This window comes from Cynocephalus volans, chromosome 4 (genome assembly GCF_027409185.1).
Source record: "Cynocephalus volans isolate mCynVol1 chromosome 4, mCynVol1.pri, whole genome shotgun sequence".
Classification (NCBI taxonomy): Eukaryota; Metazoa; Chordata; class Mammalia; order Dermoptera; family Cynocephalidae; genus Cynocephalus; species Cynocephalus volans.
In genome coordinates this window covers 126,409,142-126,422,992 of record NC_084463.1, presented here as the reverse complement: position 1 = coordinate 126,422,992, position 13,851 = coordinate 126,409,142, and the positions used below count along the sequence as shown (strand labels likewise).

The 13,851-nt window shown below is 37.0% G+C and overlaps 1 protein-coding gene and 1 pseudogene across 1 annotated transcript in view; one reads left to right on the top strand and one right to left on the bottom strand.

The window, feature by feature from the left end:
- Nucleotides 1-13,851, bottom strand: part of BBOX1 (gamma-butyrobetaine hydroxylase 1) — a 55,888-nt gene that overhangs the window by 23,181 nt on the left and 18,856 nt on the right. The window contains exon 3 of the mRNA XM_063095900.1: nucleotides 13,450-13,648. Within this exon, the coding sequence (XP_062951970.1) occupies nucleotides 13,450-13,648 (199 nt within the window). The remainder of the gene's footprint in view (nucleotides 1-13,449; nucleotides 13,649-13,851) is intronic.
- On the top strand, nucleotides 1,997-2,180 carry LOC134374697 (ATP synthase subunit ATP5MPL, mitochondrial-like; annotated as a pseudogene).

Sequence of the window (13,851 nt, the reverse complement as noted above, 5' to 3'; positions counted from 1 at the left end):
TAATTTGTAATCTTTTTCTTTTTTGAAGTACCTCTTGTGTGAAAAGATGTTCTACATGTGCAAACCTGGATTTATTATCCTTAGCAGCTATGACCTCTAACCCACCTGCTGCACACTCTTCTCATCAGATTATGCAAGAATACCTTCTTTTGAGCATTGTTACACCATTGGATCACATACAATGCCCATATTTTATTTTTGTTTTTAAAATTTCAATGTGGAAAATGATCCCCTAGCTAAAATAAACAAAAAACGAATTTTATAGTTAGCCATCCAAAGGAATATTATATTGCTTGTTATAGTTGTGACACTTGCACATATGAATACCTAGATGCGGTCACTCACCAGATCTCCAGATATTTACTTCTCCTTTATCATTTATTAGACACCTACAATAGGCCAGAAACTGGGGATTCAGAAGTGAGTTGAATTGACATAGTACTTGCACCACATGGAATTTGTGGTCTAGGATGAATTAGGTTAATTTATCTTTCAAAGCTAAAGTTCCAGGTGTATGGGAATGAGAAAATGAACATTAAACGGAGACCTGAAGATTAGGTAGGATTTACCTACGCAAAGAGGAGTGTTAAGGTCATTGCAGGCAGGAGAAATAACATGTGAGAAGGCCCAGAAGAGAGCCTATGAGAGCAAGGGAGAGAAGTCCAATCTGTGCTGGAGTGGGGATGGTTTGCTCTATGGCTATTCTTAGCTTCCCCTCAAATTTCTGCTGCCCTTATTGTCCTGTAAAGGTTTACAAAATAAAGCTCATTACTATAGGGAACTGAGTTCAAATGTTCTTTATCTCACAGCATTTGACACACTGCCAGAAATGTTTGTTAAATGAAGATACAGACTCTAGTATAGTAAATTGTATTATTTTCCTGATTGTCTGATTATTAACTTTAATCCTGGTCCATGCTATGTATGTTAAATGTATTTAGGTCTTGAATACATTAGGCATAAATCATTGTTATTGCCTTATTTCTAGGGAAAGTGCATATAGCTATTTGTAAACAATACTTGGCAAAATTTCAAGAGTTGTGTTTTAAAAAATCATTATCTTTTTAGTTCTACCTGTATTATGGACATTAATTTACACTGAGTTTATGCCTGAAAATAAAAGATTTCATACCATTTTTAGGTGTGAATTAGTACACCCAATCACAACTGGAAAAACAAAAATAACCTTTCCGATATCTAGTATTGCTTTTATTCAACCCATTAAGCTAATGTGGAAATCTCAATGAGACCTAAAGTTATAAAGTAAACAAAGAGGATTCTGGGATGATGGTGGTGACATAATTTAAAAAATCTCTTTGGATTCCCCTACAGAACATCTAGAGTGAAAACCCAGAAAGTCATGGATAATATCTAACCCAAAGTTAGGTGACAAGATATACCCACGAACCCCAAAATATGAGTGGATAGAGTCAAACCTTCCAAAGCCACAGACCTATGTGGTGTCAGCAACTGTACAGGAAGAAGCAGAGGGAGGCAACTGGGTACATGATGGATCTGAAAAATCCCCTCATCACTAACAGATACTCACTGGAAAGTGCAGTAAGGCAATTAGAGAACGATGGTAATGAGGGTAAACTTGAGAGAGGATTGCCACATTCCAGCATAGCTGAGTACAAGAGGTTCATGCTAAGGGATTGGAATAGTCTGGGCCTCATGAATTCTAGAAACTAACCAGACAAAGTTTCCTTCCATAATAAAGCCTCCTTCTAAAAAAAAGACTCCATACTGCTCAGTATAGAAACAATAAAGACAAAAAAGAAAGTCCAGATAAAAGTGAAGGAGAGGAAGGAAAAGTCTTAGAAAGTTATCAGCCATAGTTTTGAAATATAGCTTAAAACCACAGATTTTGAAAAGTTTCTGAATTGTCTCCTTTTAATAGTTAAGGAAAACTAGTTTCACATTAAATTAGCAACAGAAATAATTAAGGCTTATAAGGTTTTGCTGGTGCAGCCTGAGACATTGGTCCTGGGCTGAGATGCTCCAAAGCATTATTAAAAATGTTTTGATTCCCATGAAGCCCTACTATACCCAAGTTTACTAGGAGATTTGGGGAGGTATGGGGTTGATGGGCTTCATTTTTTCATAAAATCAGGAGTGCTGATAAAAGGAGTAAAGCTTTGAAAGGTTTGAGTCCTGCACCTGCTCATGGTCATCATTAACTAGCGTTACTGGAGTACACGTGCAATGAAATGTCAGTCTGCCTGAAAATTCAAACAAGCTGTGTTAGGTGGTGTATCAGTCCGTTTGTGTTGCTACAACAGAAATACCTGAGACTTGGTAATTTATAAAGAATAGAGCTTTGTTTGGCTTATGATTCTGGGACAGCTGCATCTGGCATGGGCCTCAGGCTGCTTCTACTAATGGTGGAAAGTGGCAGGCAGCTGGCGGGTACAAGCTGATCACATGGTGATAGGAAGCAAGAGAGAGGGGAGGGAGGAGGTGCCAGGGTCTTTTAAGCAACCATCTCTCGTGGGAACTAACCAAGGAGAACTCATTTAATACCCCTCCTCCCCCAGGGAGAGCATTAATCCATTCTTGAAGGATCTGTCCACATGACTCAAACAGCTTCCAACTCCGTCACACTGGGGATCAGATTTCCACATGAGTTTTGGGGGTACAACACATCCAGATTCTATCAGATGGGAATATGGAACATCACTGTACACCTGTATAAGTGCTTTCATGGCATGAATAAATGCATATGTGAGATGTGCCACTACGCACAAAAATTAATAACAACTAAGGGTTACATTCAAGAATTTTTAAAGAAAAAAACAGAATAAGTAGCAAAATAGCATACCTATAGACAATGCATTGCAGAAGAAATGCCTTATAAAAGATGAAAAAAATATTATTCTACTTTTAACTTCTATTTTTTATTTAACTACTTCCAATGAATCCAAAAATCTTTAGTGAAATGATACAATGTATTTGAAAGAATAGCCTACATCAGAATTTGAAACTCAAAAACTGGGTAATATATTCAGGAAAGAAAAAAAAAAATTAAACAAATAAAGACTAAACCAGAAGGAATGCAACATAGAATAGGCATAACAGATAATGGCATTGGGTAATTGGGAGGTAAAAGACAGAAAAATTTAAATATCAAAGAAAGAAAGAGATAAAAAGAATTTGAGAGTAATGTGAGTATGAGCACAGAAGAATTAATATACACATAATTCAGGAGTCCTTAAATGTAGAAACCCAAAGCAAAGAAACAGAACAAATCTAAAAACTAAAGGAACAATTTCTTGAAATTAAAAAAAAAGAAAAAAAACTTGAATCTGTACATTAAAAGACCAAACCATAACCTCCCTGAAAAAGTTGCTCCAGAACAATCAACACTAAAACATAGTCTGTAAAATTTCTGGACTTTAGAGAAAAAAAATCTTTTTGGCATCCAGGTAAAAATATCAAATCACTTGTAAGGAAAAGAAAATTATTCTACCAATAAAACCAGAGTGACATATTAAAGACGCTGTGAGCCAAGAACTTATATTTAGCCAAGTCAATTTTCGAGTACAAAGGCCTTAAGCTGCTGTCAACATGCAAAAATTCAGAGAATATTGTTCCCATGAGTCCTTGCCTAGGAATTTACAAGAGAATGGACTTCAGAACACCAAAATGAATAGAGATAAATTGACATAGGATTGGTGTTGAGCAATAAATTTACATGTACCCGAAATAATTGTAGAGGAGCAAAAAAAAAGATATCGAAGAACTAAGCAGTAGGGAAACCAAACGGTAGAGCTAAGGGATGCACACCTGGGAATAATACTCTAAACCAGGAAAGCAAGGAGGTAAACACCATAAAATTCAGGAGAGCCAGTACAATAGGAGAGAAAAGAGAGGTTTATGATTGGTTGAGACATGCTGATGGGTTTTGAAGTGGCTTGCAATGATCCATTTCTTGACTTGGGTGGTGGTGTTTGAGGGTGCTTGTCTTAAAGTAAAATAAATAATTCATTAAGCTACACATTTGTTTTATGTGATATTCTGTATCTCTGTTATATTTTACCATGAGAACTTATAGTAACAGAGAGTAGAACAGTGGCTCCCAGGGGCTGCGGGTGGGTGAGAAGTGTCGCTATTCATGAAAGGATACAAGCCTTCAGTTATAATATGATTAAGTGCTGAAGACATGAAGTACAGTATGGTGACTGTAGTTAATGATGTGTTGTATACCTGAAATTTGCTAAGAGAGGAGATGTGAAATGTTCTCACCATGAAAAAGAAAGTAACTATGTGAGGTGAAGAATATGTTAATTAGCTTGACTGTGGTAATTATTTCAGTGTATACATTTATCAAAACATATGTTGTACACCCTAAATAGACACAATTTTTGTTAATCGGATCTCCATAAAGCTGGGAAAAAATTAAAAAATAAAATTGCAAAATATAGTGTCTTTTCAAATTTATTTTTAAAGGAAGGTTAATAATATCCCGATAATAAAAATGAAGATAGGTAGTGATAGAAAGATGACAACCACCTCTAAACAATAAGGAAAATAATTATAGCCGTTTTCTCCAAAAAAAGTCTCAAAGGCCTTCATTATGAAAAACTAAGAATGTAGTGCAGTGCAAGAAAAAAAACAATTATGTGAGCTCCACATTAATGATATTTAGTAATTTTTTTGTGTGTTTGAAGGGTGGTCAAATTATGCTTAATTTATTTATCAGAACAAGAATTAAATACTAGTTTAGATTTTTGATGTGAAAGATTGAATATAAATGCTCTATTCTCATGCGATGAGTTATCTGATTCTGTGTTAATGGTCATTTTCCCTTTGCATAAATAGTTGGCTATAAATTTTTTTTTTTTTAAATTTTTTTTTTAAATTTTATTTTGTCGATATACATTGTAGCTGATTAATGCTCCCCATCACCAAAACCTCCCTCCCTTCTCCCTCCCCCCCTCCCCCCCTTGGCTATAAATTTAATTTAAAAAAGGGAAAGGTTCACTTAGAGTAGATCGCATAGTTTTGTACCCATTAGTCCACCACTTCACGTATTGAAACAACCCAACCAATACGTACAAGTAAAAGTTACAATAAAAAAATAAAATAAAAGAGAGAAAGAGAATATATATTCTGGTGATGTGACTTAGTTTGAGAAATTTCCATGTAATTCTAAGCATTCCCTTGCATATGAGCTATAAATATGAGTAGAAGCCACATTTGATAGTCAACAGTTATTATGGCATTAGCAACTGGGGAAAATATTAGATAATAACAACTGCCATAGTAGTGTGGTGTAAAGGAAAGATTGAAGACTGTTGAGCCAAGTACTCTGGGTTTGCAGCTTGATTCTTCTGCCTTAGTTTCATTACCTGTTAAATGGGGATGATGACTCTTATTAGAATTGTGAAGGTTCAAGATAATGGCTGTAAAGCACTGAATCAATACAGTACTTAGTACATAAAAGTGCTTAATAGAAAATTATTTCCCCATCCCAATAACAGCTGCCTCTCCTGGCTGCACAGAGTATAACCAAGGAGGTAACAGGGGTCAGATGACTTGCTGAGAAGCAACTGTTAACTGGTTATCTCATAGATTTCCTCAAGTGATTTCTAGAGGAGCATGAGACACAGAAATTATTTTTCCTTCCATTCATGAGATGACTTCATACCCAAGTGGTTTTGTTGGCAGGAACATTAATTACCACGAAACTTCATATTACAAAGGGAACCCCAGGGACTGGCTCTTGGCTGATAACATAAGCAGGGGTTCACAATGACTGAAAGAACACAGCTTGTTAGTCTGGTAAGAAACCCTCATACTTATTAGAGTACACATTTTAAAGGGTTTCACCCCCTACTTAAACATTGGTTGGTAATATGTCTAAAACAATTCATTAAGAAGTCTCAGTGTGAATTTTTTACAAAGTAGGATGGGATTATAACTAAATTCAGAACTTAGACAAGTATTCTTTGTTTTCTTCCCAAGTCTGAATTACTTCTAGGTTGGTTTTTCATGACCCAGAAGTCATTTTTATTCAAGAAGGGCTCTGTGGTTTTCTCAAGCAATTTCTTGGCTAGAAACTTCAACAAAATGGGTAAATTTGTTTTTTCTTTCCGTGTTCAATCCCTACACTTCACAAATGTTTTTTGGTAACACATATATAAAATAAGTAGCTGTTTCAAAGTCAGATTTGGAGGCAGTGCTAATGGTAGGAGCAATTTCTAAGGGGTTGGATGCCAAGAAACAATAGTTTTCACCCACACAATCTAATGTGTGAAATGATGCTGAGCTGGCTTACAGACGTCTTTCAGCTATGCTAGCAGAAATCCAGTGGATGCTGGAAAGGCTACATAGTTGTACTTCCTGGAGGCCATTTGAATATTGTTAATTCTTTTTAAATTTTATTTGTTTTTGATGGCTGGCCAATCTGGGGAACCAAACCCATGACTTTGGGATTATAAGATTGCACTCTAACCAACTGAGTTAACTGGCCAGCCCTGAATATTGTTAATTCTTAACAGGTCTGGTGAGTGTATTTGACAAACAGCCCACTAGAAACGTTTTGACTTTATTTTATTCATCTGATGAAGCCTGCATACAAGGCACTCATGCAGATGCAAAACTGGGCAGCACTAGTAGCATTTTACATTTTTTCCAGCAAATTTACATCCAAGGGCATGACAGGTATTAAAGGACTCCTGCAGAAAGAGTGAGGCAAGTCAAACAGAGAGGAAAGTGCATGAACAGCTTACATCAACTTCTTACCCAAACAGCCCACGCTGAAGCCATGCTTAGAGTCTGTTTCCCTGTTGGTTCTATGCGCAACTCTCTGGGAATTAATACCATACAGATGTTCTGGGGCCTTGGGTCCTCAATTCTTTCTTAAACTTTTTGGAAATAAGTGTTCCAAGGTATTTATATTTTTCTGCCACAATTTGTGGCCTTATAAGTTTTATTCAACAATTATACAGTTTCTATACAATGCTTCACAAGACAGCATTTGACTACGACCAAGATCCATATGTTTTTTTTTGGCAGCTGGCTGGCTGGTATGCCAATCCGAACCCTTGACCTTGGTGTTACCAGCACCACGCTCTCCCAAGTGAGCTAAACAGCAAGCCCTCTTTCTTTTCTTTTACCCCTTTTCCTCACTGTCTCTTGCCTCCTTTATTTTATTTCAGAAAAATATTTAATATTTCAGAAAAATTGTAACTGTACTAAGTTAATATTTCAGAAATTGTTTTTTCATTTTCACCTCATTACTCTTATCAGTCTAAACCTTGCTACATTTATTAATGCAACTTGCTTGTGCCAGCAAACAAAACATTCTTAGAAAAAAAGCAAATCTGAATTTCTGGGTGCAGTTCTGGAAACAAAGCAATCTTGTCAGTTAAGGTTCAAAGTTTTCTTCTCTTCTGCTTCCCTTTCTGATGAAGAATCAATTTGAGTTGTCCATGAGGTTAATTTTTGAATGAAGGACTGATAAATGTTGAAAATGCTAAGAAAGAATTTTTGATGTCTTGACCAGCTGGCAGTCTTCAATATCTTAGCAAATGTTTCCTTTCATTAAAATTTCCTGAGAGAAAACTGTGTCAGGCACTGAGCTGGTATTAAAGATAAAATCCTGGTGAGGTCACCATTCCTGTCTGCAAGGAGCTCAATATGACAGTGGCAATGGCAATGATATATGCACGTCTGAGTTTCAAAGATTATCTTGACTAGTAGAGTTACAAGCAGGATAACTAGTTAATATACAATACAGGTGGTAAACACTTTTAATAGAAAATGACACTGAACCCTGTCCCTCCAACTCTTTTCCTCTCTGTCTTTCTTTGATACACACACACACACCCTCTCACACACTCATACACAAATAAACTTATATAAAAAATAATACCCTGACCTAGGCAGTTTATGTAGTTGTTCAACTAATTAGAAAAGGAATTTTCAGGGTATGATTTTTGCCTTTTTAGAGGAGGCCATCTGAACTTCTCGATGTTGTTTTTCAGAATTATAGACTCAAAAGACAATAGCTTTTTACAACCCAACAAACAAACAGTAGTGTTATCTTACAACAGTGTGGTTCATTTTCTTCTGCATTGCATGCATTACCACTAAAAGCAGAATCTTCAACAAAAAGTAGAAATTACCTTACTTTATGTTATGAATTTGTAGGAGAGGAAAATTTCTACTGCTCTTTTCTGAGGGGCCATCCAGAATGCAAAACTGGCTCATTTGGGTGAGGAGTAAAATAATTGCTTTGTTTTACTGTAATGCCTGAGCTGGGGGATGAGGTATTGGTAGTGATCTCACAGAGCAGAGGCTGGGAGAGGGGATTTCATCCCTAAAGCTGCAGAGGCTGCCAGGTCAAGGGAGGGCGTAGCAGGTGGTGGTTGGAAGGGAGGAGGAAAAAGGTTACTAGGTCAAGTAAGAAGGGCGAGAAAGGCTAAAAAGCAGCCAGAAACAAAGACAGATTTGGCATGGGTAGTCTGTAGGGAGAATAAAGGGCCAGGAGATAGAATAGAAAGAGAAATTTGTGCAGCAAGGAAGGGAAAATGTAGGAGGGGAGGGAAGCAGTCCTGAGCAAGCAATTGGGAAAGGGACTGTGGCTGTAGTTGTCTCTTATGAGTTCCCTTTGGGGGATGGCCAGGAATGGGGAAGAATGGCATGTGATAAATATGGCCGTGTCTGAGGTGGACTAGCTTGGGGATGGGGAGGAAGGGCTGCATGGCATTACATGGTCTTCATCAAACTTATGTTATTAATGCCATGCCTACTCACACAATGGTAGCCCATGTACATTTCAAGGAGTCTGGTTTCATTTTGTCCAAAGGCCATATTGTTAGCTGGGTATTGCTGCATTTTGAACACACTTTGCACCATGCTGGGAGAGCATCACCTGCCAGTTTTCTACCCCCTGTGAACTGTGGGTGATGTGTTGATTTTCACATTCTCTCATTTGTAATGACAAAGTCCTGGGTTATGTTTCAGTCTGTTTCTTGGTTTTATGGAATTTTTATTGGTCCAGATTATTTAGATGAAGCCAACTCAAATATTTACTTTCACGCACATACAGCAATCACCAAAGATAATTTTCCATTAAGGAGAAACCCAAGACTAGTTCAGAACAAAATGCCTAGCACAGTGCCTTGCACGTGCTGGTATTCAAGAAAGATGTTCTGTGTGATTGACAGTATTGCACTTTCTTCAGGATTTACTTTGTAGGATACATTCTTGAAAAGACTTTAACTTGGTGTAATAATTGAAGATGGCACTATATATGTATAGTTAACCTATTTCCCATTGGGTTAAATCATGTCATAAAATTCAGATAATTTCTTCAATAATATCTTTTTTGGGGATTTACTTTGTAGGATACATTCTTTAAAACATTTTGACTTGGTGTAATCATTGAAGATGGCAATGCATAAGTATAGTTTACAATGACTATTTCCTGTTGGGTTAAATCATGTCAGGAAATTCAGATGATTTCTTCAATAATATCACCTTTCCCAAAAAAGCTCCAGAAAGTTATTTTCATTGATTTTTAGGGGAGAGGAAGCAAGAACATGGATGAGGCTTTTTGACTCCACTCTGTAAAAAGTATGTTACCCCAAATCAAAGGTTTAAATCCTCCTAAAAAGGTTATCTTTTTAAATACTGCTCCATATCAGTATATATTTGACAAAATTGACAATGGGAGTTTCCTTACCAGCTCTTGTTTTCTCCCAGAAAGGCTTTCATCATTATCACCCCATGCAACCATGTGAAACGCTCAAGATACTGAGCGTTTCACATGGCCACATGAAAAAGACATTGTCTAGATGATGTGCTGACAAATGGTGACAAGCCTCTGAGAAGACACAGATGTGGAAAATGATGTGTACTTTTGTCCTCAAATCTATTACCATTTTGATTTAGTTGCACATAAGTTTATAATTATAAAATGCTCTAATAATTATTGCATTCATCTGTTGTTTTACAGTGCTATATAAAATATCTAGGCATGCATTAATTCATTAAACATTTATCCCTTGCCTACTATATACAAAGACTACAGGCAATGCTGAAATCTACTGATCATCCAATTAACCCCTTAACAATTCAGATGACAGCCAAGAAACAAAACTAAATATTCTCATTTTAGACCCATGCATTTAACATTCTCTGAACTAGTAACTCTACTTGAATAGAAAAGTGCTAAGTGGGTATTAGTTTTCCAAGGGAGGCATGCTTAAAGTGGCACCACGCACAAGCTATTATTGTTTTTGGCATCTAAGCAAGAATACTCATGATGCTTCTTGAAAAATCTACACGGAAAGCAAAGTTTACCTTTAATTTGCTTCTACTTTTCTGTTTTTATCCTATTTCTGACAGTCCCTCTTCTCCATTATTTATTGCCTTCATTTTTTCATTCTATTTACTTGCTCACTAACCAATTGTTTTTCAAACAAGAGTAAAATATTTTGCCAGTGGAGAAAAAAAGATACGAAAGAGAGGAATCTTGTTCAAGGCAGCTACTGATTCAGTTATAAAAATAAGTCATGTCCAGGCATAACCAAAATAGAAAGAAGAGCATGACAAATGCCATTTAGTGAAATGCACATATTGTGAACTTGAGGTTGTTGAACACCCAGTTTCTATCCCAATTGAGATCTGTCTTCTCTTAAAGTATCCCTTCCTCTCCACCAGAGATTCTCAACCTTAGCTGCACGTGAGAATCGTCTGCAGAGTTTTGAAAAGTCCTAATACTCTGGCCATATACCAGTCCTGTTAAAAAAAAAAAAATCTCTGGGGATAAAATGCAGATGTCAGTATTTTCTTAAATTGCCCATTTCAGTATGCAGCCTAGGTTGAGAACCATTATAAGTATTTCTTCTTGTAAATCTCTTGTTAACCAGACTTCAGTATCACTTTCCCATGTTACTCTGCAGAGAGGCAGAAGAGGGGGATAACTTCATAGAAAATATTCACCTTCCTTATTCTCTGAACAGAAAGACAAAAAACAAATAAGCAAACGAAACAACAACAGCAGCAACAACAAAACTGTTCTCTTCTATAAATTCTTGTGGTAGAGAATTAAAATTGGCTGAAAAATACATATGGAGAGATCTTGGTTATTGGTGGCGAAGGTAGGGGTAAGGTGGCAAGGAAAGCATTTCTTAGTATATATATATATAGCTTAAGAAATATGGCAATCTGAGGAAGGTGTGATGGGATAGGTTCAACCTGTCTGGTTAGATGGGAAGGTTTTCAATAAAGGACATGGAATAGTTGTAGAAAGTCTGATTTGTTTTGACAACAGAACTTTAGTATTTATTCCAATAAATTTCACAACATTAGATCAACAGCCAAATTATTAAGCCCTTATACAGGACCTATAAAAACAAAACAAAACACAATTCATAAATCAGGCCTAAGATTCTGACCCTTAGTGTGATGGGTGAGTGGGTGGGTGGTGGGAATTCGAGAACTCCTCAAATTTGGCCACTGTTTTAAAATTGTGAAACACATTGTGATAGATTTAAAAAGTCTATTGTCAGCAAATAAAAACTAAGTAAAATAACTCAGAAGAGATTTACTTTGAAGTGTTCTGTTTAACTCCGATGCCTGAAAGCATCTTTTCCATGTGCTTTCTTCATATTATTGACAGTGAGGTAGAATAGAAAACCCATGGATAGGACAAACCCAGATTCACACTCTGATTCCTTTAGTTCCTTTATTACCACTTGTGGGCACTTGGGTTGCAAATTACTTCTCTGGGTTTCAGATCTCTTACAGTGAACTGGAGGATATCTATTTCAGAAAGATGTTGTAAGAATTAGATAAAGAACAAATAACTACAATTGAAGCTATTAATAAGTTCAAGTCTTTTTCTCCTCTTTCCTTTGTTGTTATTGCTATAATCTCGAAGGCAGCTCAAATTCTTGCAGGTATAAGGGAGATACAAGTTTTATACAATGCAAATCAGCTAACGGTACATGTAAGTCTTGGGGTGGGGATCTGGCTGGGTTATTCAAGTCTAAACATGGCAGAGTCTTCTGCCATGAATAAATTTGCTCAAATCATTGATGGCAAGTGATCGAATATTTTTGGTCCTCTCTTTATCTACAGATGAGGTTTTACTCTCGATTAAGGGTAGAAAACTCAAAGGCTGGCAGGGCCCTTCCAGATGTGGGGTGGGAGGAGAACTTTGGCAAACTGGAGGATAAGTCTATTCTCTCTTCAAGAGGCAGCCTCTATTTGTGTCCAGCAGATTGTTGGCGTGCAGGGATTTAGTCTCAGCTGTTGCTAGATTTGATCTTTCGAGAAAAGTCAGACACATATTTAATGTAAAATCTCCTAGTGTTTAAGTGTTGACAACTAATTTCATCTTCTTTCAACGTCGTGTGGGCCAAACCAAACACATGTGAGTACAGCCTGCGCACTACCAGTTTGCAACCTCTGGATTTTCACTTCCAATGTTCTATACTGTATGAGCCCAAGAATAATTATATCCATCTCACATGAGGGGTACACCCTAACAATTAGAAATAGTTATACCCCCCCTTTCAGATTAGTGTTTGCTGTTAGTGTTTCACTCTCCATAATTAATGTTACCCCCCAGGAAATTCTTATGCAAACAGCCTCTGTTTCAAAGTTAAAATTAAATGTATTTCCTGTTACTTACTAAAGGCTTAATTTTCTGAATATTAATTTTATGTGTTTAACACGTCTGGTGGGTGGTTTCAATTCCCCAGGGCTCAACTTTATTTGAGCCAACTCTTGGGAGGTAAAACTTTAATGAACTTTAACATTTATAAAGCTGAGTATTTTACAAAAAGAGAAACACAGTTTTCCATCCTACTTGTTATGGGCTGAATTGTGTTCTCTCCCCCACCCCCAGATTTATATCTTGAAGCCTTAACCCCCCAGTATATTTGGAGATAGGGCCTTTATGGAGGTAATTAAGGTTCATTGAAGTCAGGTCAAAAGGGTGGGTCCTAACTCAGTAGGACTGGTCTTATGTAGGAAGGGGAAGAGACAGCAGGAAGGAGTGTGCTATGCACAAAGGAAAGGCCATGTGAGGACACAGTGAGAAGGTGGCCATCTGCAAGCCAGGAAAAGGAAGCCTCACCAGAAACCAACTGTGTTGTCACCTTGATCTTGGACTTCCAGCCTCCAGAACTGTGAGAAAATAAATTTCTGTTGTTTAAGTCACCCCGTCTGCTGTATTCTGTTGTGGCAGCCTAAGCTGACTAACACGAGCATGCAGTCTGTATTTAGCCTGATGTCTTTGGGAATTTAAGCTCCTTAAAAAAATATAGTCATTCTCAGAGAAATCCTTCACTTTTAGACTCTCCTTTCCATCTGACTTCCTGCTCGAGATATGGAAATTCCTGTATCTTCAATCAAGGGAGTCCCCCTTCCTAGAAATATATCAAACTTTATTTGTAATAGCAGAACACAGACCATTTGGTGACTCACCCATAAAACGTGAGATAGAGGAAACCAATCCTTTTCCCGAGTTTTAAGACTTCTCCTCGTTTGTGAGATGCTCCCGTGAGTCGCACTATGCCTACTTTCTTGAGGCTGGAGAGCCACTTATATGCATATTCATCATTTTTTAAGACATCTTCAAAATCCAGAGTAGGTAGCTGGAGCTCTGAACCCCAGTACTGACATTCTGCGAATTAAGGAAATGAAGAAGCCAGATGGGTTACATTGTTTTTACATACAATGATAACTTCAGAGAAGAGACTAGTTTATTAAAGTCGATCTTTGATTTATCATAGAGTTTACTAAATTTTGGTTATATTAGATATGTCCAGGAGAATCACCAGGCCTTCCTTTCTTGGATTCACGCCAATCTACCACATACTTTCTGGC